This window comes from Amblyomma americanum, chromosome 5, assembly GCF_052857255.1.
Source record: "Amblyomma americanum isolate KBUSLIRL-KWMA chromosome 5, ASM5285725v1, whole genome shotgun sequence".
NCBI classification, from domain to species: Eukaryota; Metazoa; Arthropoda; class Arachnida; order Ixodida; family Ixodidae; genus Amblyomma; species Amblyomma americanum.
Window position 1 is genome coordinate 194,214,961 of NC_135501.1, and position 27,007 is coordinate 194,241,967.

General features: G+C 46.1%; 1 protein-coding gene across 3 annotated transcripts in view; it reads right to left on the reverse strand.

The window, feature by feature from the left end:
• LOC144133293 (uncharacterized) overlaps positions 1–27,007 on the reverse strand; it is a 411,732-nt gene that overhangs the window by 105,974 nt on the left and 278,751 nt on the right. For all 3 annotated transcript variants that reach the window (XM_077666275.1, XM_077666273.1, XM_077666274.1), the window contains one exon: positions 116–308. In XM_077666275.1, the coding sequence (XP_077522401.1) occupies positions 116–308 (193 nt within the window). The remainder of the gene's footprint in view (positions 1–115; positions 309–27,007) is intronic.

Genomic DNA, 27,007 nt, shown 5'->3' on the forward strand with positions numbered 1-27,007 from the left:
GGCGCAGTATCTGTCTCATATATCGGCGGACACCTGAACCACGCCGCAAGGGAAGTTAAACAATCAGTGTAGGACTACGCTCTGTTCCGCGCGGGAGGCATAGTAGTGGGCTCACCTTTCCTAGGCCCGTGTCCCTGCGGCTGAGTCCCCTTAGGAGGCCGGGTGGTGCGGGTGGTGGCGAGTCGCGGGTCACCTCCGCGTAGCGCGTCACGAACACAGGACCGTCCGACTGCGACCCGTCGGCGGCCGCCGGCGAGCCCGCGTGACGCCGCCGTCGCTTGGACGACAGGTTGAGCCGCTGGGCAGCCCTGGGAGAACAAGGAAGCCACGTCAATATGGGCTACCCGACGATACAGCAGGGAGATCATCGTTGTAATTATCGTCAAGTGAGTTGTGTCCACCGGGGAGCAAACAAACTCTCTTTGCGATCATGTGTACTATACAATGTTCGATATTTATTACCTTTTCAGACCCGCAAGCTTGTTGCGCATGCTCTTCTTTATGGTATCCTCAGATATGGAGTCACTGTATATTATCATTGCTCAAAAACTTGGCGAATGAAGTTAAATGCCATACTAAGAAACATCCTTCGATCCGTGGCATACAACACGGATGCTTCACCTGACTGCAATTTGTTTTCGCTTTTACAGCTGCCCTCTTCCCTCTTCCATCATGTAGTTATTCGTGCTCACTTTTGGGAGAGCGAATTTTTGGTTCCTTTCATTCCTGTTCGTTCTTTTCGACATCACCCCCGTTTCACGGTACCTCGCTGCTACACTCATTATGGCTACTTCACTCGTAATTATTACATACCCAAAATTTTTAATTCTTTGCCTGATTCGATCTTTTCAGTTTCTTCGCTGTCACAATTAAGGAACTTCTTAAAAACCCATATGTCGGTTATTTAATCTGTTTTCGTTTTCTTGTTTGCTTTTCATATTAAGGTTTATCATTGTTTGCTTGCTTGTCACACCTGTTTTTCATATGTCATTCACCGACTGCCGAGTACTGCCCGACAATGCTTTATGGCTTGGGCAGACTTGTCCTAAGAATTGTAAATGTGCTGTCTGAAAATAAAGGTGTTTATTATTATTGTACATAAAATACCGAAGATATAGCCATTACTTTATTTATTTCAGTTAAGCAAAAATAAAAAATAAACTACTGGCTAAATATCTGCTTTTTATTAAAGAGCTTTCTCTCTCTCTCTCTCTCTCCTTCTGGCAGTCTGCTTGTCCTCGCTGCAGTAGCAAGATTACACAATCGTGCATTGTCGCTTGCGTTCTGAGCAAAGATAGCAAAATTCCTTTCCGCCATTAACAGTCCAGGGCTCCGCTGGCAACTGCCGCCCGTTGAGCTCGCTGTACCAGACCCCGCTGGTTTTCACAGCGGTCAACCGAACATTGATTAAAAGTGGAAGAGCTCGACAGAGAAGACTCCTGGGGCTACAACCAAGGAGAGAACATCTCTGAAGATGCACTAAAACCGCTGTGTACAATAAAGTTTTCTCCTCTTCCTCGCCATTAACACATACAGCATTCAACTGAGTGCGAGCGCGCTCATCTGCTAGACTTTTGAGCCTGCCCGGAAAACTCTGTACTTAAGCATTAGGCATTTCACTTCAAAACGACTGCACTGCACCTCTGTCTCTGCGCTTACAGTTCAGCATTGCTTACAGGGCACCTGACCACCGCCCTCTCGATGACAACCAAATATTCTACGGTGGCTGTCAAGCCCCGTACGCGAAAGGTGGTGCTGCAAAAAATATAAAAAAATGTTTTTAGCGCTACAGTTTTAAGGAGACGTTTCTCGAATCCACACCATCGGCGTTAGCGTCACTGGCTTAACAGCGCGCCATGCTTCTTGGTCAGGGTGCAGTGACGTCATGCATGATGTCAATTCATCGCGCCATGGCAACAAACCACGACAAGTGGTCAGAACGCAGTGACTCAATAATGTTAGAAAAAGACTAACATTAATGAATAAGCATGCTGCATTCTTTGCCGCTAAAGTCCCTCTTTTATCCCTTCCCTTACGGCGCGGTTCAGGTGTCCGCCGATATGTGAGAAAGATACTGCGCCATTTCCGTTTCCCCAAAACCAATTTTCAAGGCCGCCGCGGTGGCTCAGTGGTTAAGGCGCTCGACTACTGATCCGGAGTTCCCGGGTTCGAACCCGACCGCGGCGGCTGCGTTTTTATGGAGGAAAAACGCTAAGGTGCCCGTGTGCTGTGCGATGTCAGTGCACGTTAAAGATCCCCAGGTGGTCGAAATTATTCCGGAGCCCTCCACTACGGCACCTCCTTCTTCCTTTCCTCTTTGACTCCCTCCCTTATCCCTTCCCTTACGGCGCGGTTCAGGTGTCCAACGATATATGAGACAGATACTGCGCCATTTCCTTTCCCCCCAAAACCAATTAATTAATTAAAAGGCTGTCGCGGAATCTCGCATTACCTGTCCAAAGCTGATCAGGTGCCCTTCAATGCAGACGCAGATAATATCGAACCTAATCCGTACGCCGTCCAGCAAGGCGAATAAAACGTAATAAGCCCCAGTTACGAGCGAAAAGAAGCAAGAAACACGTTGTTGTTTTGTGGAAAGATAAACGAGACGACGCAAACACGCGAGTTAATGCGATAGCGTTAGAATAGGCCAAAATGCGTCGTCGGTCATATAATTCGCCCATTGGCCGGATGGAAGTGACGTCACCAGAGCGTAGCATGCCCATTGGCTGGTGGGCTGTGACGTCACCAGATCGGAACATATTAATCACGAGGCGTCACTTTCCTCTGGTCATAACCGGGAAGTGACGCCTCATGACCAGAAGCATTATCACTAAAAAAAAATAAAAGCGAGAGCTGGCACAGTAGAGCCGAGCCGAGCTCAACTCCGCAAGCAGGTTGAACGCCTCTGGGGTCTTCCGGTCCGGCCTTTCTTTGCCGTCATTTTGAGCTCCGCGTTCGCGCCAGAAGGGGCCAGAAAGGCAAACACTGAGCGAAAGAAAAAAAGAGTGGAAAGAACAGCTCAGAGCAATAAAAAAAGAAGATACAAAGTAAATTTGAGCCGGCTCGAAGACAAGCTTAGTTTCCTCCGTGTAATTAGCTCGTAAAATAGGAAACAATGGAGAGACAAGCCAGCCTTTTTGAACTCGCGCAGTCTGGCTTGGATTTCAGCGCGCAAGAAAAACACACGTAAGTGAACGAGTGAATTAAGAGAAAGAGAGAGAGAGAAAAAAGAAAGATGGGAACTCGAAAGCGGAGACGACGACGTTTGTGGCTCTATTACGCGGTTTCCTTAATTCGTTTCCTTGATTCAAAACACGCACCAATGCGAGACTGACAAGATGGTAAGAGCAGCTGGTCACGTGGACCGAAAAGAAGAAGATTAATTAGGAACGTGGGGAGACGGCGGGGACTCGACTTTGGGGTCGAGCACCTTTAATTACAATGACGTCAGAGCAACGGTGGTGATGAGGAGAAGCCGGTTTGAGCATCGCCGAAAGGAGCGCACCGCCGGAGCAGCGGCTAATGGCCTCCGTGCGGAGACTAGACGTTGATGGAAAGCGCGAACAGGAAGTTATCGATTTCATAAATTTAGTTGTTGATTTTCCGTCACGCGTTCCCACAAGATTGTCGGTCACTTGATATTCAGGGATTTCGAACGCGAGAAAGGAACAAAAACGTAAAAGGAAAGGGATTTAAGAAAACACCGTGAAAGTATTCGAAAGGAAAAGCGAAGATAAAGATGGCTTCACCCTCATAAAGGAGGAACAGGGAGAGCGGTATCGGCGTTAATATTGTCGCTGATAAAATAATCAGTGAATGCAGTGCCGGAGGCACCATATGAATAGTAATAGTAAGTTGTTTTACTAAAATAGTAATAAAAAAGGAAGGAAAAGATTTTTGCTAGCCCCGGCATCTACCGTCGATAGTGAAGCACCTTAGCTGGGCAAGCGGAAATAAAGGATAGCAGGCAGAATGGAGAAATTAAATGAAAGAGGTGAGGGGACAGGAAGAGATGATAAGGAGGAGAAGTAATATACATAAAAACTATTTACAAAATAATAAATATGTACAGGTTGCGCGCGTGATTATTTCATGATGAAGCATACACCATATGAGCCCGCTATTCGTTTTTAATGCGAAAGCACTGTTGATCTGATAACCTGAGAAATGCTGCGTGTGTTGAAGCCTCTGAAGTTAGTCACGTGATGCGGGCAATGGCAAGAAGTAAACGAGACTTTGAATGAGCGTGACGTTGGCCGTCCTGGCTAAATAAATAAATAATGCCGCCACTGGGTTTTGAACCAGCCGCGGCGCGAACAGATCAGCTTGGCTGTCCACTGCACGAAGCACTGTGCTTTCGCCGCAGTAGATCATTCCTCGTGTTATATTGGAACACACACTCGCGCTCTGCATTGCACTTCGTCGTCTTCATTAATTTCCATCATTTGCGCACGTCACGAAAGGAAAGGAAACGCGCTTTCTATCGCGCTTTCAGGCACCTGGCGTTGGTTTTAACCAGTAAAAACCAGCTTTCGCAGAATATTTCGTAGTATAGCAATGCTAAACCGCCAGCAATTTTTTGTTTTACTTTATGTAAGAAAAGAAAAAGCGCAGCGCCATGCCGGTCACGGCGCGGGCGAGGAGCGTTCGTTCAGCACAAGTCTCTACGTTGTGACTTTTTTTTTTGCACTTTTCCTCTACAACGCAATGCACTCAACATTACTAGGATACCGATGCGCTGAGCATTCACTGCTGAGAGATGAAGAAATGAAATATTTGCAAATCATGGAAATAGTGTTTGAGGTATAGTACTAGCAAGATAAACGGCAGCAGCAGCTGAAGATAAAGCTTGTCGAATTAGGGCAGAACTAGTTTTTTGTTTCCAAAGTTTCTCTGTTTTATTTCGATATAACTCCGTTTTTGTACGTTGTTGTGACTCTGAAATGAAATCTAAGGTCCGAAGAATTCTCGTCTGGGCTAGTAGCAGGTTCACTTCAGCAGAAAAAAGGAAACGCCGACCAATGGTATGGGTCAAAGCAAGATGGACGTTTCGGCTTCTATTTAAAAGCTTGTTTCCCCTTTCCGTGCGTGTTTCGACTTGTTTTCCCTTGAAGTCACATCTCTGGCGAAGTCATCGATTTGGACCTTTACGGATGCACCTGGTATCACTGAAATGCGACGATTGGAGCGTCATTCACATTAGGTATTGAATCAAATCCACAGCATAGATTCCACGCAGCCGCAGATAACATGAGTCAGATGCATCTGGCCAGCAATAAGACTGACGGCAAAAAACTCCAGACTGATTTATATGCGCCCACACGCAGCCCCCGTTCGCACCCCATAGCTTTGACTCCGGTGCGCAGAATTTCTGCGCAGAAACTTTCAGAGCCAGTTGGACCACGTACACAGGGACACATTGGTTTTGAAGTATTTACCCCTACTACCACAATGGTCGTAGGGGTAAAAATACATCTTAGAATGTGCCCATGAAGCAGCTAAACACACACCCGTCTAATGTTTTTTTTTTTTCAGACAGCTAGATAGCTGTGTTGTTCAATGGGGAACCTCCGCTGCCAAGGTGGCGCTGCAATTGTTCCATTCTGTGACTCAAAACTGTTTTTGTCAGGCGCTTGGGCCGCTGCAAACGCGAGAACGCATTCTGCGCGATTAGATACCCGCGTTTGGCTGACAGCATTCATTGCCTAGCTTCTCTCGGCGTAGCCCAGATAGCTGACGCACGGCACGTGCGCCTTCGACAGAGCGTGGAGGCTCACGCCAATAAGCGCCTGAAAGTGGCGCGGAAAAGTAGTAAGAGTACTACCCTAAACTGCTTGCTCTTCTCGCTAGGCAGTGTGTTATGGCGCTGCAATCGGCACCGCAAACTTTAGTGCAAGTTCCCCATAGAATTTACAAAAAAGGTGCCATAACGTTTACAGTAATGCAGTGCCATACCTAAGCTCAAAAACTAAGCTAAAAAAAGCGACAAGTACAGACCGCAGCGACACGAAGTGGCATCTACAGGCAGACACGTATTCCGCACGCATAGATATCCAGCTATCATCCGCACGTTCGCGCTGCAGCTCAGCCATTTGCTAGCTTTAATCTCGCCCGGCGTCAGCAGCGGATGCAAGTGTGGCCGACCGCACTTCACAACAAAAACATGCCCCGCTTGCCTGCGCTGCTCCGGCGGCAAGGCTGGATTTCGAGCGCACTCGTTGCGGTTGGCGAGGTCACGCGAGAACCAGGACCGCCACTCCACGAGATCAAACAGCGCGACGTCAGTGACGCTACACATGTGTACGGGCGTCCGGTCTCGTTTTTTTTCTGGAGCTTTCTTTTTCCCTGCCGCATTTTCCTTCATGCGTCAGAATCCATTTACCGCTGTCTACTTTTAGAACGTGTGGGCACATACTTTGCGGGAGAGGTCTAATGGCCGTGCATGTCATGATGGCCTCTTTCGGTTTGGTTGTACGCCTTCGAGTTCAAAACACGCAAAGCTGCCAAATCTATAAAGTATGCTCGGGAGGCGACAGGAGTGTCTTAAGTCTTGCTTAGAAAGTTATCTGCACTGAGACGTACTGTACAATGAAACACTGTTACCTACAGGCCCCGCCGCGGTGGCTCAGTGGTTAGGGCGCTCGGCTACTGATCCGGAGTTCCCGGGCTCGAACCCGACCGCGGCTGCTGCGTTTTTATGGAGGCAAAACGCAAAGGCGCCCGTGTGCTGTGCTATGTCAGTGCACGTTAAAGATCCCCAGGTGGTCAAAATTACTCCGGAGTCCTCCACTACGGCACCTCTTCTTTTTTTCTTTCACTCCCTCCTTTATCCCTTCCCTTACGGCGCGGTTCAGGTGTCCGCCCATATATGAGACAGATACTGCGCCATTTCCCTTCCCCCTAAAACCAAATATTATTAATTATTATTATTACTTACAGGTAGATAATTACAGACACCGAGTTAACGTGTCTGGGCGACGCGGTCGCAGCTTAATACAGATTAAAGAAATCTTTTCCCGCACACGTGTATGAAGCGTAAATTGCTGGGCTAGTTGGTTCATAATGTTGTCAGGGTGGAACCAGCGGTTCCACCCTGACAACGTGTATGAAAGAACTCGTTTTTTTCCGCGCACTATTAGGCATTGGACTCTGCTGCGTCATGATGTCATTGAAACTGCTGAAGATCGTGCAAGGTTTTCCAATGCATGTGTAGGTTTACTTTTTTTTTTCTCCTTGTGTCCACTGACCAATTGCCTGTGTTGGTCGATTGTGGTTTTCTTACTGTATATATTTTTTTCACCACTTTGGTGCTGTCATGTGTTCTTTTTTTTTACTACGTACCCTCTACTACAATGCCCTACAAGGTGATAACTACTCGAATAAATAAATAAATAAATAAATAAATAAATAAATAAATAAATAAATAAATAAATAAATAAATAAATAAATAAATAAAATGGGTAACGCAACTAAAGATGCACAAGGCAGCACGAAATGCATTATGCGAGCTACTTACAACGGCTTTCGTAGTTGTTACTTCTCCATGGATCTAGTGCCAACGGGCGTGCAAGAAGAGATTATAACGTGAATAGGGCAGACACGTGAAACTATAGCGTGAACTTCTTAAGAAACTGAAGGTCGCCCTTGTCCCCATTGAGCAGTAGGAAGCAGTGCCTTGAATAAGTGATATTCATAGATCACGTTTTCGCCGCAACAAACATGTCAAAGCAGTCCGATCTCACGAGTCTTAATTGAAGTACGGCCTGCCTATCTGCACACAGCACAATGATTCAACTCCTGAGATAGAGTATGCCGGTGGTGCGGGGTTCGAAGCCCAGTTCCGCCGGTTATACCTAATGGTTTCCAATGGGCACAAAATTTCCCCGGTCCTGATGCTAATCTTCTAGAGTGTGAATTCCTTGGGAACAAGTCTTTGACCCCACCTCTAATAGACAAAAGCAGCTTGTGCTATGGCGCGCTTTGGCAAAGACTGCCCTTTCCCCAGTAAAATGAATCAACTACTGACACAAGCGAAACGATTTCCTTAACGTTATCCCATACAAAAAAGTCCTATGGGCGTCTATGGAAAAAGCTATGTCCGTCTATGGCCTTTTATGAACGTCTATAAGAACCCATAGAGGTGCTTATTGACAGCTATTGAAAAATCTATGCCTCTAAAGCTATAGCTTTGGAACCATACAATTGTCTTAAGCTCTCTATAGAAAAATATATCAGCCTGTATAGACAGCTATAGACAGAAATAGGAAATGTCTATAGCTATTTGGGCCAAAATTCTATAGCCGGCCATAGGACATTTTTGTATGGGATCGCTTTAATACTTTTGCAGGTACTTAACTCTATCGTGCTTCCTAACAAGTATCCTGTCAATAACCAGCTCGGCTTCAGGCGTGGTTTTAATACTTTTCGTAAGGTAGCCGACTTCGCTTATAACATCTTCGTTTCCTACAAGCGTATCGATTGCAATTTGCTCGAGTTCCTTGCATGCTTCCCCAAAGCGTTGCGCACCGTTTTATTTTTAAGCTGCCATCCGTAGACCTTCCTCATAACTTTACCAAAAGGTCGCACTCGACGGAAAAGATTTCCGGCCTGTTCCAGCCGCTTCACTTATTCCATGCAAGTCAGCCTTCGAGACTAACCGACTGTTAGTGTATAATAATTAAATAGCACCGGACATTCGACAAAAACCACTAGATGCATAGGCCACAGCCAGTTTTATGAAAAAAAATTATTATCCTGCAAGATGAAGTGAAATTTCATACGCAGAAAACTAGGATGTAGAAACGAATTAAGAAGCCACAAAATGCACCCTTGACGTTTTAGCATAAAACGCACTAATACGAACACTTAACTTATTCTGGCTACTAAACTTATTTTCATGACTAACGATGCAAACTATCTCGAGTTCATATCTGCCAGAAATTTAACACAAAAGTATTCTGACATATTTCAAAGGAGAGGCCGAACAAACCGCTTCATGAAAAGAAACCACAAAAAAAGCATCTCAATTGTTTAAAACTGATCACCTTCCCAAAATCCATCTTATTCTCAAAAGTGCTGCAGTAGCTAGTAATAAGATTCTTATTAACCTGGTGATAAGATGCTAATTAACAGGCAGCCCCAGAAGGCATACAAAACCTGTTAGCTTGTTTTGTCTCCGAGAAGTACGGCTATGATGTCTGCGTTCTTATCAAGGAAGAAAAACACTTTCGTCGGACCGAATTAATATAGCGCGCTCTTCCTCACGACTGCTCCTTCTGGGACAAAATGACAGCAATAAATTTGGTATCACTTGACCTGCACAACCCAAACTGTACACAAGCTCATCCTAGATAATGCACAATAACTGTAAAATAAAACAATTTTTTTTTTGCCGTAGAAGCCTCTTCCATAGAAAAGGAACCAGCGAAAATAGACGCAAGACAAGAACAAAGGAGGCACACACCACAACGCTGGTTGTGGTGTTGTGGTGTTGTGGTGTGTGGTGTTGTGGTGTGTGCCTCCTTTGTTCTTGTCTTGCGTCTATTTTCGCTGGTTCCTTTTCTATGCAATATGAACCAACTAGCCCAGCAGTTTGCACTCCTGAAGCCTCTTCCAATCCACTTTTTTCTCCTAGTGTTATTTAATAATAATTTAGTGGCCTAAGATGATCGTTTCAGTCGTTAAATACATATCCCTGATGGCACTGCTCTGAATTTTGTAGAGCTCCAAATAACCTTTTCTAATTATTATTGCAATGTGATTGCTTTCGTGACTCGCGGCTTAGAGGATTATGGGGGAGTTACATTTGCATCATGTTAGCCTTAGATTGCATCTTTTTGCTTTTCTCTCTCTTTTTAATCTTTGCTGTGGGCGTTCAATTACTCTGGCTCTGACTCACTCCTCTTAACCGGAGCTTTCAGTTTCATGCACATGAGTTATCTGCTTGCACATTTCTCAAACTTTCGTCTGACGATTCTTCTGGTCGACTCCTTAAATTTCTTGATGTCCAGATGTGTATGGGATCGGTTCAGTGTATTGTCTTAGAGATATTGTTCACATTACACATCAATTTATTCGGATTTTTTTCTTATACAAAAAAAAGCGCCTCTAGTCACCAAAGTGTTAATTGTTCGTTTGTTACTCTTTTTTATTATTTTCATAGTTCTCTTCTCTTTCACCGCTCTTAGTGCACCGCTGCAAAGAGCCTATAGTCGTTAGTGCGCACATCACAATACATAAATAGATAGATCAATAAATGAATAAATAAGCACTGCGCACTGCACACCACGAACTGCACCGGAGCTCGTGCTCTCTTCCCTTACTGGCTAAACGCTTCTTCCGGACTTACACAACGTTTCACGCCTCCAGTGAGATAGCAAAGTTTATGCCATGCGCATCTCTATCTTACTTTATGATCCCGCGTGTTTACTACGCCCCGGTAAGCAGGCACGGTTGTACATCGCTGCTCGGTTATCGGGCGATCAGCAGTGTTTGGACTCAGTCCCTATCGCTGACGTTCGAGTGTGCTCCGTCTGCACGTAGCGGCACCGGTACCTCGGCACTCCAGCGCCAGCTATCGGCGCTCAGGCTCTGCTGTCGCAATAGTTTCGTCGTGGTTTTTATCGATGCTGTACGCAGAACTGCTACGTGACCTGAAGGCGGGAGATCGTGTTTTCGTGTTCGCTATTTCCGGAAGCGCCCTCTCGGCCTACGGTCCGAAACAGGAAGCTGGCTTTGTCGTATACAGCGAGGCTTCATAGGCCGAAATGAGAGATCGTACGGAGGTCTTTGACATCGACAGACGTGGCCAGAGTCGTCCGCGTGGGTGCTGTTTATTTCAACTCTTTTTTTCATTTCTTTCATTTGTTCCTATTTATTAAGTGGCTCATGTGTCGCATCATTGCCAGAAGTTCTGGACAAGCGCTTCTAGTCCCCTTGGCTGCCACCACGCGGCGCATAGCTTTGAACATTAAAAAAAGCGCGCTGACGCCATCCGTGGCGTAAAAAAAAAACACCTAGTGTCCTCCCATTGAAGCGCTTACCGGCCGTTAGGCTTGGAGGACTGGCTGGGCGCTGTCCCGAATTCCTGGACATCTAAACCGCCTTTCACACGCACACAGATGTACGGGAGACGAGCGCGATGAGTTATCAGCTGCACTGTACGGAATGATCGGGGAAGAGAATTTATTTATACCCCCCGGGACAGCCAATCGGGTGGATTTTGAAGGACATAACAAGGAAAAAAGGGAAAATAAAGGCACAGTGTACAATTCAGTCGGGAAGGATAGAATAAAATATGCGAAGTAAAAAAGCCGGCTACATACGGTCAGAAAAAAATGAAAACGAGGTGAAAAGCTAACAGGACATAAAAACAGAGCAAAAATCACTGCGATGTGCGCCCGTCCTCCACATCGACGCCCTGGTCGTTGGTATATAAAAGGGCGGATTCCGTGAGCAAGAAACAATCAAACAAAGGGAGATATTTTGGTGTGGTCACTGGTTTTCAACCAGACTGCAAGCACAAGGGGAAATGTACATGGAAAGCGGGAAGAGAGACCTTTAACGATGCTTCTCTGTCGTTACGATAGAACGCCTGTCTCGCCAGCGTGGTGGGCGGTCGTCGACCGGAAGACCAGGAATGCCGGAGAGCTCGACATCAGAGAAGTGGCCCGCGTGGCAGCCGCGGCGGTGACTGACACCTCTAAAACACGCCGAACTGCCAGGACGAGAGTGAGGAGGAGGTGTTCTGCTGATGGGAACCCCGCAGTTTGTACGAGCCCCGCTCGGTCCCGCACCGGCGCCGCATGCTCGAGGTCCACAGCCATTACCTACGCCAATTCCTAGCGACATCCATTTGTCGATTTTTTTCCGTTTGTATTTAGGCATTCTTCTTGCCGTACTTGTAACGCTTTGCGATCCAGTGAAACTTGATAAGCGTTCCGTGTTGTGTCGTCGCAAGAGATATACCGAACGTCTGTAAACGCTTTGTCGATATTTTTTTTGTTCACATTCCGAGAGTTCCGAGCAATAGGATATAAACTGTTCTGCTGCCGGCAACACTGAGGCACTTTACTTTCCTATCCCCTACCTCTCGCAGAAAACCGATTGCTGCCACGCCAATTGCGCTTCGCAGGCTTAGAACTCATTATGGCGCTCATCTGTCCGTCTATAGGGATTTGAAGGGACAAGGAAGGGAAGACTTTCTTAATGGTCTGATACCGACCAGACAGTGCCACTGTCATTCCTCTCCAAGAAAAACAAATGACGCCCATCTAGTGTACTTGGCTTCGGAAAGAACGCTGGGAAACAGTGCTTCATTTTTATTTTCCGTATGATATTTGCGGAAGAAACAAGTTGAGTACAGATATACCTTTCTTCAGTCGTCTCGAGTGAGTTGTGGTCACCAACTTATATACAGGAATGGCGAGTCAGCTTTTGTTTACGTTGAACGGGCTCTACAGACAAATTCGACTTAGGCTAAATCGACTGATTACGGGTTTATACTCTCATAAAGACAACTTGCTATTGTCGCTCTTTTTTTATCTTAGAGAGCTGCGTTTTCAGTGAAAGGTGCGCATCAGCACCACCGACAGTTCCGACAGATGAACTGCGGGAAACGTCAGGCAAAACTTTTTCTGGCGTTAAGAGAACTTAGTATTACCCGAAAGCGAAAGTGCACTACAATCGAGCAAAAAATAAAAAAAAACGTTACGCGAAAAAGTAAGAAAGAAACCAACAATTTCGGACGTTTATATTAGTTGCAGTCACGCGAATCTGAATCGGATTGGCGGGAAAAGCCTCCAAATTTTAAATTCAAATTTCCTGCCAATTAAAGTGTGTGTTGCTGGCGAACAATTGTCATCCAAACTATCAGAAATGGCACAACTGTAATATCTTACTATATCTCACTATATTTGTATGTGCCACCCTTTTTGGTAGGCACACCCATTAAAACCACTGTACACTGCGGAACTGTAGGGACTGTAGACTCCCAGGGCCGGAGCCGTGAGAGCCGTGGGTCGCGAGTCCGCAGTTGTCGGTGAGCTCGAAATAAAGCACGTCAAGAGTCCCGGGGACATTTAGCTCCTTTGGGCTGATATAATATATTGTTACTCGCAGTGCGTTCCGGTCAGTTGACGGTTCCTCTGAACGCAGTCTCAATTATCTACGCCACCAAGTCCAACTGACAGAAGGCGCACCCCCAACGAGATAAACAGTCTGCGAATTATGGTGCGTTAGTGGCTGCATCAGGTGGCGTCCACCTGCGAACATTGCCCGCGGACAGAGAATGTTCAGCATGAAGATCCACTTGACCAACGCCAAAAAATACTGAATGTTTACACGGGAATGATGCAGAGTTGTAACCCTGCTGAAGACAACGCGAGGCTACTGCGTTCACATTATTTACATCGCAGTGCGATCCACGAAGCGTCCGATTCGTCGAGACTCCCTCCAGAGGTTCCGGTTACACACGACAAATGCATGCATTACCGAGGGCGGAGGCATAAGATATAAACAAAAGACTCGCGTAAAGATCGATCCTAAAGCAGGAAAGGATTTTGGGATGAAACAACTCAGGACAAAGAGGGGGCTCTTAGTACGGCACAACGCGTATTCAGGCGCTTCCACGAAAAGACAAAAGAAATAATAAAAGTGTCGCAGCCCAACAGCGCTCCGATATTCCGGGCATACATCACTCAGTCGCCGTGCCTCCGCTTCCTACCATTGCTCCTCACCCGCTTTTGCTCTGCCGTATTTTTCTTCTACGGACACAGGAGGGTGTGCGGGGTGGGGGGGGGGGGGGGGGGGGCACTGTAAGCGAGAATGAATGTATATACAGAAGGCTCCCTCCCCGACCCCCTATGCGTAAGCGTGAAGCCCTATTTCCGGCTTTACGCATATTTCGTTCAGGGACGCCTTCTAGGGGACAAGACAGCGAGCAGAGAGGGCACAAAATCTTCGGCTTCCGCGGGCTCATCTATTTTGGTTGGAGAGGAAAAAAAAAAGTCCTGCTGCTGGCGTGTGACCACAGCCTCATTTGCATGCAGTGTACATCAAAGGCCTCCCCGAAGCCTACCAAGCACGCATTTGCTCGACCCGTCGACGGCCCACCAGATGTGCCGCAGTTTGAGACTCTTTTTGTCCCCAATACCTTTCTGCGTTGTGTTTATGAAGCGTCTCTTCTCCTGGTGCACGTGGAAGCTCGCGTGATCTTTCTCTACGAATGACAAGGGCGTGACAAGTTGCAAACATGTTGCGTCCGTGCCGATCGCCACGCCGTTGTGTAGAGCTGAAGTGCAGATGAATGAATCAAGGGACATTTTAAAAGGATATGAGGCATCGCAGCAGTATTAGACTACACAATTCGAGCAGCACATCAGTGCGCAATTTGTCTTCTAGTGTCAAGCATAGATGAAAGGGCAACAAGACAGCAAGAGAATAGAGGTGAAGTGCAGTAATAAAGTTTATTATTTGCTCTGCGTATAGCACTGAACAGTTAGTTCTAACATAAGTGAATATTTGTCAAGAAAAACGTTACACCAGATTTCAATGCTTTTCAGGTAAAAGCGTCCGTTTTTTTTTCGATCACGTTGAAATACAATAAAAAGAACAGAGTACCTTTCCGGCTATTAACAAGAACGATTAGAAGTCTATAAAAGGCCAGTCGGCCCAGCGTCTGCCGTGCTCTTTAGCTGCGTATTGGGCACAAAACCTTTTAACGTCTTGCGCGAAGGAGTGTGCTTATTGGAAAATGCAAAAGTTCTATTCTAGTTAGTTTCTCACCGAATATGTACGCATATCTCTCTTTCTGCTTATTTACGTAGGCAGTTAGCTGCTCTTTAATTACGTGCTGGTGGAGCAAAATAGTGCCACTGGACACCCTCCGATAGACGCCGTATATTCTCTACACCATACATGCTAACCGGTTCCTAGCTCAGTAGTACGGTTTCCCCAAATAATAAGCTTAAATACGCTCAAGACTACGAGGACGCCGAAACTGCGGAGTCGAGTTGTGGCATCCGGCCTTTGCACACAAATAAACCAAAAGGTCAGGTACAAAACGGTGTATAATAACTTCGGCTGGCGCACAGTAATAAGTCGAAGGTCTGACACAAAACGGCATACGATAATCAAGGCTTGAAATTCAGCGCAGTAAAGAAACCCGAATGCAGCGAATACGAGAAGACATGGAGATTTTCTGGCTGGTTTATACTTCAGCTTATTAATTGATATTGATTACATATCAATGCTCAAAAAGTGGCAGAGACTGCCGCATCACGTACTCTCACTAATGCTGTCAGGCAACTCAAATCACGGCGACCATCCCTTTCCAAAGAATATAAAGCTTGAAAACAAAAGACGGCAACTATACAAGCTAACAGGAACACTAAGAGAAAGCAAGGCTTCTGCCCGAAGACAGAAACCAAGCACGTCGCGAGAACATGACAGGAAACATCAAGTTTCCTTCGCGACGAGTTCTTTTGTCAACAAGGCGAAGGAGGAACAAGTGCGAAGAGGGGGATTCGAACTCGCGAAGAAAAGGGCTCGGAAAGAATAAGAGCGCGTCTCGAAGAGACGATTGCCTTAGGGGGAAAGGCAAGAAGGCGAAAAAGCAGAAACCACCGCTCCGCAGAGTTACCGCGAGCACAGGGTGGACGCAGTGCAGCTTCACTGCCAATCACGTCACCCTTGTTCTTCCTTTCCTTCCCCTCTCTCTCTCTCTCTCTCTTGGACAGCGGCAAACCTTCATTTCGGCTCGGCAGCCTTGCCTGGCCTGCCCTCGGCCACCACGACTTTGCTTCATGGCACATTCGCGTGCGCTCCCGCAGCGAAAACAACAAAATGTTTGCTCGGCGCAAAGCAACTTCTCTAACCATCCCTCAGCGCCTGCTCTTTTTGTTCATTCCCTCTCACGTCTTTCTCGTCACGTTCGCCAGAGCGACTTCGGAACACAAGGGGTTGCCGCGGCACATTTGACGACCCGCGGCGGGACGCCAAAAGCGGTGGTCGTTAACGCACCCTTGCTCGTTCCAGGGGCAGCGGAGCGGGAGTTGTGTTAGGAATTGCTCACAGAAACAGGCGGTCGATTTCTTGCTATTCAGCGAATAAGCGACGATCGAGTTCCTGCGCTGGCGACTGGGACTGAATTCGTTCGAAACCGCCATTGGAAATTTCACTTTACTTTTATACAGTCGAGCCTCGTTATAACGAAATAATGGATATACCGAAGGAATGACGATTACCCTCGGAAGCTCGGGTCAGCACGGACTATAACAAAGCTATGGCCATAACGAAGTAATCGCCGAACACCTTCAACTTCGTTAATACGAGGTTCAACTATATTGGATTACCATCCCGTTTGGATTGCCATGGTTTGGATTACCAGTAGGACCAAGGACATTATAGAGGAGAGTGGTTGTAAACTAGGTTGCACTTATGAATACTACTCAATTGGTTATGCGGTGTTAGCAGAAAGAGTTAGCAAAGTTTGTAATTTTTTCATTTATGCAACACAAGCTGAGGCATTCCTGTGAATGCGCCTCTTAATGCAATATTTTGCAAAAATGTAGGTGAATGAAGGTGGGAATTGTTTCCATCGACCAAGCAGGTCCGAGTGGCTAGATCGCGTTGGTAAAATTACGGATATTTCGATTATGCTTGAATTGCACTCGAACGTTCAGCGAAATGCTTGATTAAAACCATCCGTCCGATGTCGCCTGCCCGAACACCTTTTAAAAATGTAGAATTTTTCTTTCCACACATTACCATTGGGCAGGGAGGAATGTATATAGTTACCGTAGTTGTTATCGTTCTAGTGAGCATAATGCAAGATCTATTGCTGCGTACGATCTTTAGGCGTTAAACTTGAATACTGATATAACCAGCTGCTTTTTTTCGTTAATTTATTTCCAATAAAGTTAAAGATGAAATATAACTTGAACTTTCGGTAATAAATGCGGGTGAAAAATCGGAAATCAGATGCCGTACGACGGAACACCTGGGTCAGAATACTGCGTCTTTTTGTGCCTCTGTAGCACTGCTCATTCAAGAGGGCCATCTGCGTCCTTATTTTGTAGGCGTTCTCTTTCACTGCAATTTTTTATTTTTTTTGTAACCGGTCACCGGGAGCACAGCCACTGATCGACATTGCTTGCCTACCGCTGACCCCATAGCGGAAATCGATGACCCACCACAGAGTACGCAAAACTAGGCAGAGCAGACAGCGCCCGGCCCGTACACTAGCTCTACTGTATATTCCGTGGTGTGCATTCAGTTGGTGGCGTTGGCTTTTACAGGTTTGAAATGCTCCAACTATCCAAACATCTGGTTTACTGAGCACATCCAGGCGCCATTGTCGGCAGCTGTCAATGATAAAGTGCCAAAAGAAACGAATCGTTACGAAATATGGTGCTTCGACGACACCCTATGAACTTTGGCGGCGTGCTACAGCCACTTTTTTTCAATTTCACTTTTATTCTCAATAGTACGTGCAGGCACTGAAGACGATGCCATATAAGTTCAGAATATGTGCTCAGACCCTTATTTTTATCAAGGTCCAGTAGATATATAAGAAGTATGAGCCGCATACTGTGCGCTTATACTTCCAACCTGTAAGGAAGCTACATCGACCAACCTGCAGCATTTGCAACAGATTATGATCCCCGTATTAGAGTTTTCACTTGAACCCGGAGACCACCTGCATAACGCAATAAAAAGCTTAGGACCGAGGTCAGCCAGTCCAGTAGCGATGAAAGTTCCCTTCCTAACGCAGCCTCTACGCAGTAAGGAGCTAAGTACACATGGGCGCGCGCACTACGCAGAGACGTGTAAGCGAGCCCTATAGCCGTAAACCACGCAAGCGCAATCAAACACTGCGCCGTTACCGGCAGCTGATTCACTTTCTGCACCCCCCCTTCCCCCCCCCCCTTCTTGACCCGCGCAAGGAAGTGGCTTGAGAGAAAGCGCCGGCATACTGCGCTCGCGTAAAACTTACGTGGCCAGTGTAAAAGTTAACTGCGCACTCAATTCGGGGGGGGGGGGGGGGGGGGGGGGGGGTTTAAAAAAAGAGTTCTTTCTTGAACAGTCTGCGCGCCGCGCGTTGTAGAGAAGTCTCGCAATAAAGTTTTAGAGCAAGTATTTCCTCGTTCGTCGCAGCTTTTCTACTGGAGCATTTCCTCAAACAAATAAAGAAAAAAAGCAATATGTCGGAGACGAAAAAGAAGGTGGATTCTCTTTAGTTTTTCTTTCTTTCTCTTTCTGCCATTTTGCTTTATTTATTTATTTTTTTCGATTCCTCACTGAGCTATATGCCACGGACATTTAGCGTCCAGCGGGCTGAAGGCAGCGTTGGTGACGCGGATATCACGAGCCTCACTGAGCGACTCCCGCCAAATTGTCCCACCACCTGACGCGCCAGAGCAGCCGTAAAAAGGGCAGGCCAGGGTGGCAGGCCTCAATCTCTAAATGCTGTCTTGACCACACGCCTCGGGCGCATAAAGAGTCCGCAGCAAGAACAAGACGTAAAATGCGGAGTTAGGCGCGGTGGAACGTATATCTACAGCTGTGAATCACACCTGACCAGAAGACGCCGAGGCCGGAGGAGGTGCTTAGCTCTTCGGGCCATAAAATCAGCGCCGCCTGCCCCTGTCGTAAAACAAAGCGGGCTGAAGGAGGCGAGCGGGCCCATTTTGTCGCACGGAAGTTGGCAAAGTCTGGACGCGTTGCGGAAGTCTAGTTGTGCGTTTGAAGCTGTAGTGTGGGGCGCACGACGCCACGCTGATCAAATAAGGCACCCCAAACTTCGCAGTTATGGACGTATGTGGAAGACAGCTTATAAATTCAATGCGAAGCAAAGGAGATGTTTGACAAGTTTTTAGGTTTAGCTTGAGTGTAAAATACGAGTGTAAGCCAGTGCAAATGTGAGTGTAGATGAGTGAAAACCTGTGCCGCCATTCATTTGGGTGTATACCGCGCACGCTTTGCTCACTCCTACCCGTCTCAGCGCCTCACCTCGGCTGAGCCAGCAACGTCACCAGCCGCACTTTCCTCACTGAGTAGCTATTTGAGGACCCTGGTTTGAACATCGAAGCCTAGCGCTGTCAGACAAAAAAAAAAAAGCCTACTGAAACATATTCTAATTTCAAAAAACTTCCGGCGTTCGAAGTCCTCTAAGAGGCACAGAAGATCGACTGTCTTCGCCATATTGGCGGAAGCAGCAAGCATTGCGAACTGGAAAGCTACTGACGCCTTACGAAATAATAACACCTCTGCATACGGTGCGCTTCCAACAAACCTTCCAAAAACAGAGACCTGTTGGTTTTTAGCATAAATACCTGTAAATGGCGTTTTACCACACATGCACGACAAAATGTCCATGGATCCTCCGAATAACAGGCAGTAACGAATATGGAACAACTTACGGAGCCTATGGCAGTTACATGCAGCGCCATCCAGCCAGTCCGGCAGCGTGCCTGGATCACATACTAAAAAACCCATGCAGGTAAACGCAGCGCACTGCAAACGCGACGGCGAAGCGTTAACCAAAGAGTTGTGACAAATTACAGAGGAGGCGACAGGCGATTGATGGTGGGCCGCGACGCCGCTTCGCCAGCGATTATGCAATGCGCCGAGCCTAATTGACGTCAGCGTCCGGCCGCGGTCGTTCCGGCACGTGAGCCAATAGACGCCTCGCGGCGAGCTTCACGTCGGGCCTCACGGGTGCCGTGGTAAAAGCGTGCAACGTTGTGGTAGGCAGCCATGCGGTGATAAAAGCCGATCAGGGCTCGCATTCACGATGCTGGTTTTACTTTACTCTCGTCATTATCATTAATATTCATTCACTTGCTCACACAGGAACGACGAGGAACTGTCTGGCCTCGCCTATCGAGCATCCTATGAATTGGGCATCGGAAGTGCAATTGTTACAGCCAGAAATAATTTACGCCCTGTTAGTGTCCGGTTTCATGAGTATATAGCATCATCACTGAGGAAGACCGGTATTACTCTCGTCATTATAATAAATGCTGATTCACTCGCCAACACAGAAACATCGAGGGACTGCCCGGAGGCCGAGAGCACGCCCATGGGGCAACCTATCAATTGGGAATCATAAGTGCAATTGTTACAGCCAGAAACAATTTTTGCGCTGTCAGTGTCTGATTTCATTAGTACCTTAACATCATCACTTAAGAAGACCAGAAGGTTGGGCGTGTTCAAAAAAGAAATTAAAGGTGGCAGAAGAAGATGTAAAAATATAGTTGCAAGGAATATTCGTCTTTTCCATTCGTGAAGGTTTTTGTTAATTTTTTTCTCTATAACCTGCCTATAAATTCCGCGTGTGGTTTTGAAGTGATTTTATAGTGCACGCTCCAATCACATTACCGCGAATGAGCCTGAGTATTCCTTTTAATTCGTCCCATACTATGATACAGAATGCGGCGGTAGCTGCTGTCCGGATGCAATTTCCCTCTTTCGAAGACATAGAACGATGACTTCCTCCGAAGGCACGTAATCCATCGAGGGTACGAAAATTCACGGGGACACCTCATTACATTGTTTATTGGTAATGCGGTGTCAATACAAGCTGTTGATACCTTTACCGGAAGGGACGTCACTTTCCTCCTGGTGACGTCACTTCGATCAAGCCAATGGGAAATGCCTGGTCCGGTGACGCCACTTACCTCTAGCCAATGAGAATTATTTGATCTGGTGACGTCATTTCTCTCCCATCAATGGGCGAATTTTATGACTGACACTATATTTTATTCGATATGAGACTTCTAACGCTTTCATATAAAGAAAAGAAGAAGGCATTTCACGACAAAACATAAAAACACCACTGTAAGCATTCGTACTCGCCACTGCTGTGACGCGTAGGATTAGCGTTAGTTTCAGCACTTGTGAAGCGGCAGTTAGAGTCAGCTTATTTTAATAAATTTATTTTGCTTTCTTGTTCTCCAAATTAACAACATGCATATTATTCACGACCACTTGTGTTGAATATTCAGGTGCTTATGAGAAGACCACCGTTTACACTGAGCTTTGTGGCCAGCTGTTTGGGCTCATGTATTTGATGAATGCGTGTCCCAAAGTTACGGCTGTCTGCGCTTGAGAGAACATAATTACGCACTGGCCTGCATGACCTCACGCGTATGGGAATGCATCTGCTGAACCTGCGTGCTCCCCATGATGCACACGTCACATGCTCTGATGCTTCCTGTCGCGCTGGACAAACTCTCTAAGCTGAATGCCAGGAACAGCTGCCCTTGTGAAAATTGCTGACCAGTCATTGACCGTTGTTAGGTTAGACAGGCTGCAAAAATGTCGCTCTAAATTAACAACTCCATTCACGTGTGTAAACACAGTACGAGGCTTGACTACTGTGTCTGCCACTCTATGCGCTCATTGGCTGGACAGCGGAGAGAAAGGGAAGGGGGGGGGGGCACTCGGGACCTGTTTCGCGAGAAACAAGCCTCGAGATTGCGGTCGCTGATTGCTGCCTGAAGCATGCTCTACTGGTTACCGCTGCACTGCACAGTTTTGCAAAGACACGGCATAAGGCCGCGCAAGCCTGCAGAGGGGCAGCAATGGAGCGGCCGCCAAATCCAGTGAAGCTCCATCAATCACTCCTCCGGCTCTAATCGTTCTCGTCGTGCTTTTCCTTTAGCTTGACGCCAGTGCCCATACTGCTCTAACCGACTTCTAAAAAACAGCGGCAGCATTTAGGCGGCGATAGCGCTGGGATTCTTTGGCGCGGAGCGGGAGCTATAATGGCGGTGCAATAGGAGGAAATTAAGCACACCGCAATGCGGAGTCATTCTTTTGTTTCGTTTTGGCATTGATTTGTGTGCGGAGCTCGTCTGTGGCTCCCAATTAGGCTTCCCATCACCGCCGCTGTTACCAGTGGCCTCGCGCTCTATAGTGGAGAGAACGGCGTACTACGATATTTGGGATAGATGGAAGAAGAGTGAAAGAGATTACCAGAGAAAATAAAAAGAAGTGTCAAACGGCCACTTTGAAAATGAAGTGAAAGCTGTAGTGTAGAAAAGAAATCGCAGACTCTTGAGAAGTGAATTCGTTGCGAAAGAGTTAATCAGTGCTTTGAAGCGGTCTTCGGACCATTCTCTATAGCGAAATAGAATACCGTGTAAGAAAAAGAGGAAGGAGAGTTTCTGGGAAATTTTCGCGCTACTGAGTAAAATACTTTTTTTAGTATCTAATTACGTTAACGGGATTAGTAGGAGCGAAGCGCACACAGCTGCTCTGAAGTGCGCTTCGCGATTGGCCGCCACGTTTCCAACGAGGCTGTCCGAAATGGCCAACCAGTGTCTGTGCACTGAAAATTCGTTGAGGACTCTTATCTCACAAAAGTGTATTTAAAAACTTATTTTTATTACATATGCTGGCAATGATGGATGCATTACTTTGCTGGCTGAGCACCCAAATCAGCTGCTAATTTGAGTGGGACGACCTAACATAATCTGTGCAATAAATTCCTCTTTTACTGATTAATTTCTCGTAGCTGTGATCACTGAGAGATGAAGCAGTATTTATTGATTGGCTTCGCGAACAACACACTGTGGTGTGTCGGTCGCTTTGGCATTCGGCTGCTGATACCAAGGTCGAGGGTTCGATGCCAGTCGTGGAGGCCTTGTTTGGATGCAGGTGATATACAAAAACGTTAAAGTGCTGTGCGACGTCAACGCACGTTAAATAACCTCATGTAGTCTTAATTAATTCGTAGCCGTCCAGTAATGAGACCCCCATTGCTCATGTGTCGCTTCTGGTTATTAAACACAACCATTAAAAAAATCTCGAATAGTTTGTGGCTAGAGAGACAGCGAGATACAGTGAGACAAAAAGATAAAAAAAAACACAGGGAGGTTAACCACACAATGCGAGGTTACCTACTCTGTACGTGTGGAGGTGGTTCAATTCGTATTATTCAGTGCGCGCATGTGCGGAGTAGATATTGCGAGTTTTTATTGGGCAATTATACGCATAGATTGGATTTTCATTGGCTTATTTTTGTTTAACATCGTCCACAAATAAAAAAAAGAAACCTCGAAGTGACACAAAAATGAACACAGCATCAACCATCAAAGACATGTCCCGAATAGGCCGTATGTGCAACAGGGTACAAAAAAAATAGCTAAAAGAGCTGCAAGTTGCAGTCGGTACCGGCGCTAGACAGGGAATTTTCGTGGTTAAAGGTGTTGTCAATCATCCTCGTAAGCCAGCACTTAGCAGAAAAGTAAGTATCGCGAGTTGTTCATCTTCGTGTCTTGGCAGAAAGGTCACAAACGCGGCTACGTTGATGCTAGACGTTAAAAAGCTGTTCATGCAGAGTAATGTAGGGTATTAAAGAACCATACAGTGATAGTTATTTGCATATATGCCTTTAGAGCTGTTGGAACCACCAGAGCATACGGATAATAAAAACTGGTAATAGTGAAAAACTAAATGCCAACGCAAACACAGCGTCGGCGACTGTACAACGGGCGGTGTTAAGATTCAGCTCAGCTCTCTTGGGTGCAAATTTGGGAATCGAAACGTGCTCGAAGTGTAATGGTACATTGCACGTGGCTAGCAGCCAGAGGGATATGTCGGACTCTGCTTGAATGCCATGAACGCAAATGGCTACACCTGGTGCGCTTTATTTTTTTGGAATGGCGGATATAATGTCGGTGAAAAAATAACGTGACAGTTGCGGTGCGTATGGCAAAGCTCCTGCATACCGAGGGATGACTGCAGACGGCAGAAAAATGGTGCCTTTAACTGCGATGTAAACGCAGCACGTTTGAACCGCGCCTGCATGCCTACTTTTGTTAGCGCACTGCAGCTATTTTTTGCTGCTCTGAGCTACAAGCCACGCGCATGCGTCATAAATATTTTAGATGTTTGGTAATGGCTTTCAAATAATCATTTCTCCAGTTGACCATCGAAGAATGTAATATACTGCCACGTGATTGTATCAATGCGGGTACAGTTGAATTGTTTATTAAACAAACTCAGAGCTTGATCTGTCAGTTAATACTTTAGAGTATTTATTAAACCTTTCTTTTGTTGTTTGTATCAATGTACAAATGCCCACGTTTATTGTCAATTGCTATTGTGACCGTGCACCGTATGTCGCGTCACCAAGCACTGGCTGCTTGGACGAAACTTTACAACCCACTCCTGTATGAGCCTGGGAACCAGGCTCACAATGTTGTCAAATAAATAAATAAATAAATAAATACATAAATAAATAAATAAATAAATAAATAAATAAATAAATAAATAAATAAATAAATAAATAAATAAACTGAGTTGAGAATACCACAAACCTAATTGGCCACAGTGCAACTGAAAACTGAAAACTGGGCCACAGTGAGTCAGTTTTTATTAACACATTGATTTAATTTAGTAGCAGGGGTAGCGAGCATACAAGAGTGAGGTGACAGGCTAGTTGGTTCTGCATGATGAACATACAGAGCAGGCAACAAGGACAAAAGGAAAGAAACAATGAAACCACGCTCAAGTGGTTTTGTCCTTTTGTCGTTGTGCCTTGGGCTGTATGTTCACCGCGCAGAAGCAATTAGCAGCACCCGTGTGTGTCTTTCACTGTTCCTGTCGTTTTGCCGTTGCGCTGTGCTGTATGTTCATTATGTAGCGAGCAGGTTCAATAGGACAGCGCTAACTTGGCAAAGGTTGCATGAAGGAGCGAGAAACGAAGCGGATGGCCGATTATTTGCAACTGTTCATTTATGGAACGAGTAAAGGCTTCTTCAAAGAAAATTGACACACGCAATGACATTTATTTATTTATTTATTTATTTATTTATTTATTTATTTATTTATTACCTCAAAGACTCCGAGTATGGGGTATTACATCATTATTTCTTTCAAATAATGACGCGAGCGGACTAATGGTGATGTCTTCTTGGCGGTTCTTTGATTTCAGATTTCGAAAACAGAAATGCGGTCGTAGTTTAACGCCTCTTCTCTTCATAATTAAATACTCGGTTAAAATGTCTATTCCTTCTTCTACACTAACTATTCACATTATATGCGCAATAATCCGAAAAATTTTTTATTCGCACAGCGATGCTTTTATTGGTTTATTCTAGCTGGAAGACGAGCTTCAGGCGCCTGCTATACCTCGGAAAGTAGGTTAATAATAATAATAATAATAATAATAATAATAATAATAATAATAATAATAATAATAATAATAATAATAATATATTAATAATAATAATAATAATAATAATAATAATAATAATAATAATAATAATTGGTTTTTGGGGAAAGGAAATGACGCAGTATCTGTCTCATATATCGTTGGACACCTGAACCGCGCCGTAAGGGAAGGGGGATAAAGGAGGGAGTGAAAGAAGAAAGTAAGAAAGAGGTGCCGTAGTGGAGGGCTCCGGAATAATTTCGACCACCTGGGGATCTTTAACGTGCACTGACATCGCACAGCACACGGTAGGTGCACAAAGTAGGTTCCAAGAAATCAGTTTCGCGTGCAGACGCAGCACCTCGCGCATTGGCCAACGCAAAAAAAAAAACAAGCACATTCAAAACCAGGGGCAACGTAAAACTGCTGCGCTGCATTCGAGTCTAATGCAATAACGCGCGAAACCATTGGCGGAGGCAGTGTCGACCTGCGCGCTTCAGAGCAATAACCATCTCGGTAATGCTAACGCCGATGCTTACGCCTAAAAGCGGACCGCTCGCTCTTTTCTCTCCCTCTCTGCTATATACTGTTATGGCTTTCTCTTTTTCTTATTCTTAATGACGTCTTCTTTCCTGCTGAGCCCGCATATTGCCACAGCCATTTTGAACCTCCATACTTATTTATTATTCCCTCCCCCCATCATCCCATTTAGGGACTGCAACGCCCTAATTGGAGCGTCTGACAGTGGCAGAGACCATTATGCAAACAATCCTGGGAATTGTTTCAACACTGTGGCTCGCATGGCGTGGAAAACAGCGCTCTTCTTATTGAGTACTTTTTTTTTTCCTTTTTAGAGCGACGGGCCGGTCATTCGCTGCGAGGCCAGATGTTATGTAAATGAGAAGTAGAGCGGAAGGCGCGCGTTAAAAACGGGACAACGGATAGTGGAACATGCTACTACGTATTGTAAACATGGAGTCTAATGTAAAAACGAGGGTGGACGACGCGCAGGGGAACCGGATAACGGAACTCATTGTCGTGTACTGTGCTAGGCGGCATAGGAGGACTAAACTTAACACCGGATATGAAATAAATAATAATAATGGCAATCAGGAAAGGAAAGGCGCAGTAACTCTCTTAGTCACGGTGGACACCCGAGGCGTGCTTTTAGGCGAGGGACGAAGGAGGGGGCGAGAAGGAAGAGAGAAAGAAGCGCTGCTCACGGAGGGCATCGGATAAATTTTTACCACATGGAGGCAAAACGCTAAGGCGCCCGTGTGCTGTGCGATGTCAGTGCACGTTAAAGATCCCCAGGTGGGCGAAATTATTCCGGAGCCCTCCACTACGACAGCTCTTTCTTCCTTCCTTCTTTCACTCCCTCCTTTTTATCCCTTCCCTTACGGCGCGGTTCAGGTGTCCAACGATATATGAGACAGGTACTGCACCATTTTCTTTCGCCAAGAAACCCATTAAAAAAAACTTTACCGTGCGCTTACATCACACAGTACAGGGGTGATATTGAATTTCGCTTCCAGCGAAAGTCGGCCGCCGTGGCCGAAAATAATTTTTTTAACGTCGCGCTGAGCAGCTGAACGTCATATTAAATGAGTCACGGCAGAAGTTTGACGCCGAGCCTTGAAGGACTCAGGACTGAGTGCAAGCTTGTGCACAATCAGTGTGTGCCCTGGGTACCCTACAAGTAACGGCCAACGGACACGTGGAAAAGTGATCATATCCCTTTGTTCTCTCCCTTTTCTATCTCTCCCTCCGTTCCCCTTCCCACGTGTAGGGTAGCATACCGGGTGCTGCCTAGTTAACCTCCCTGCCTTTCCACCTCTC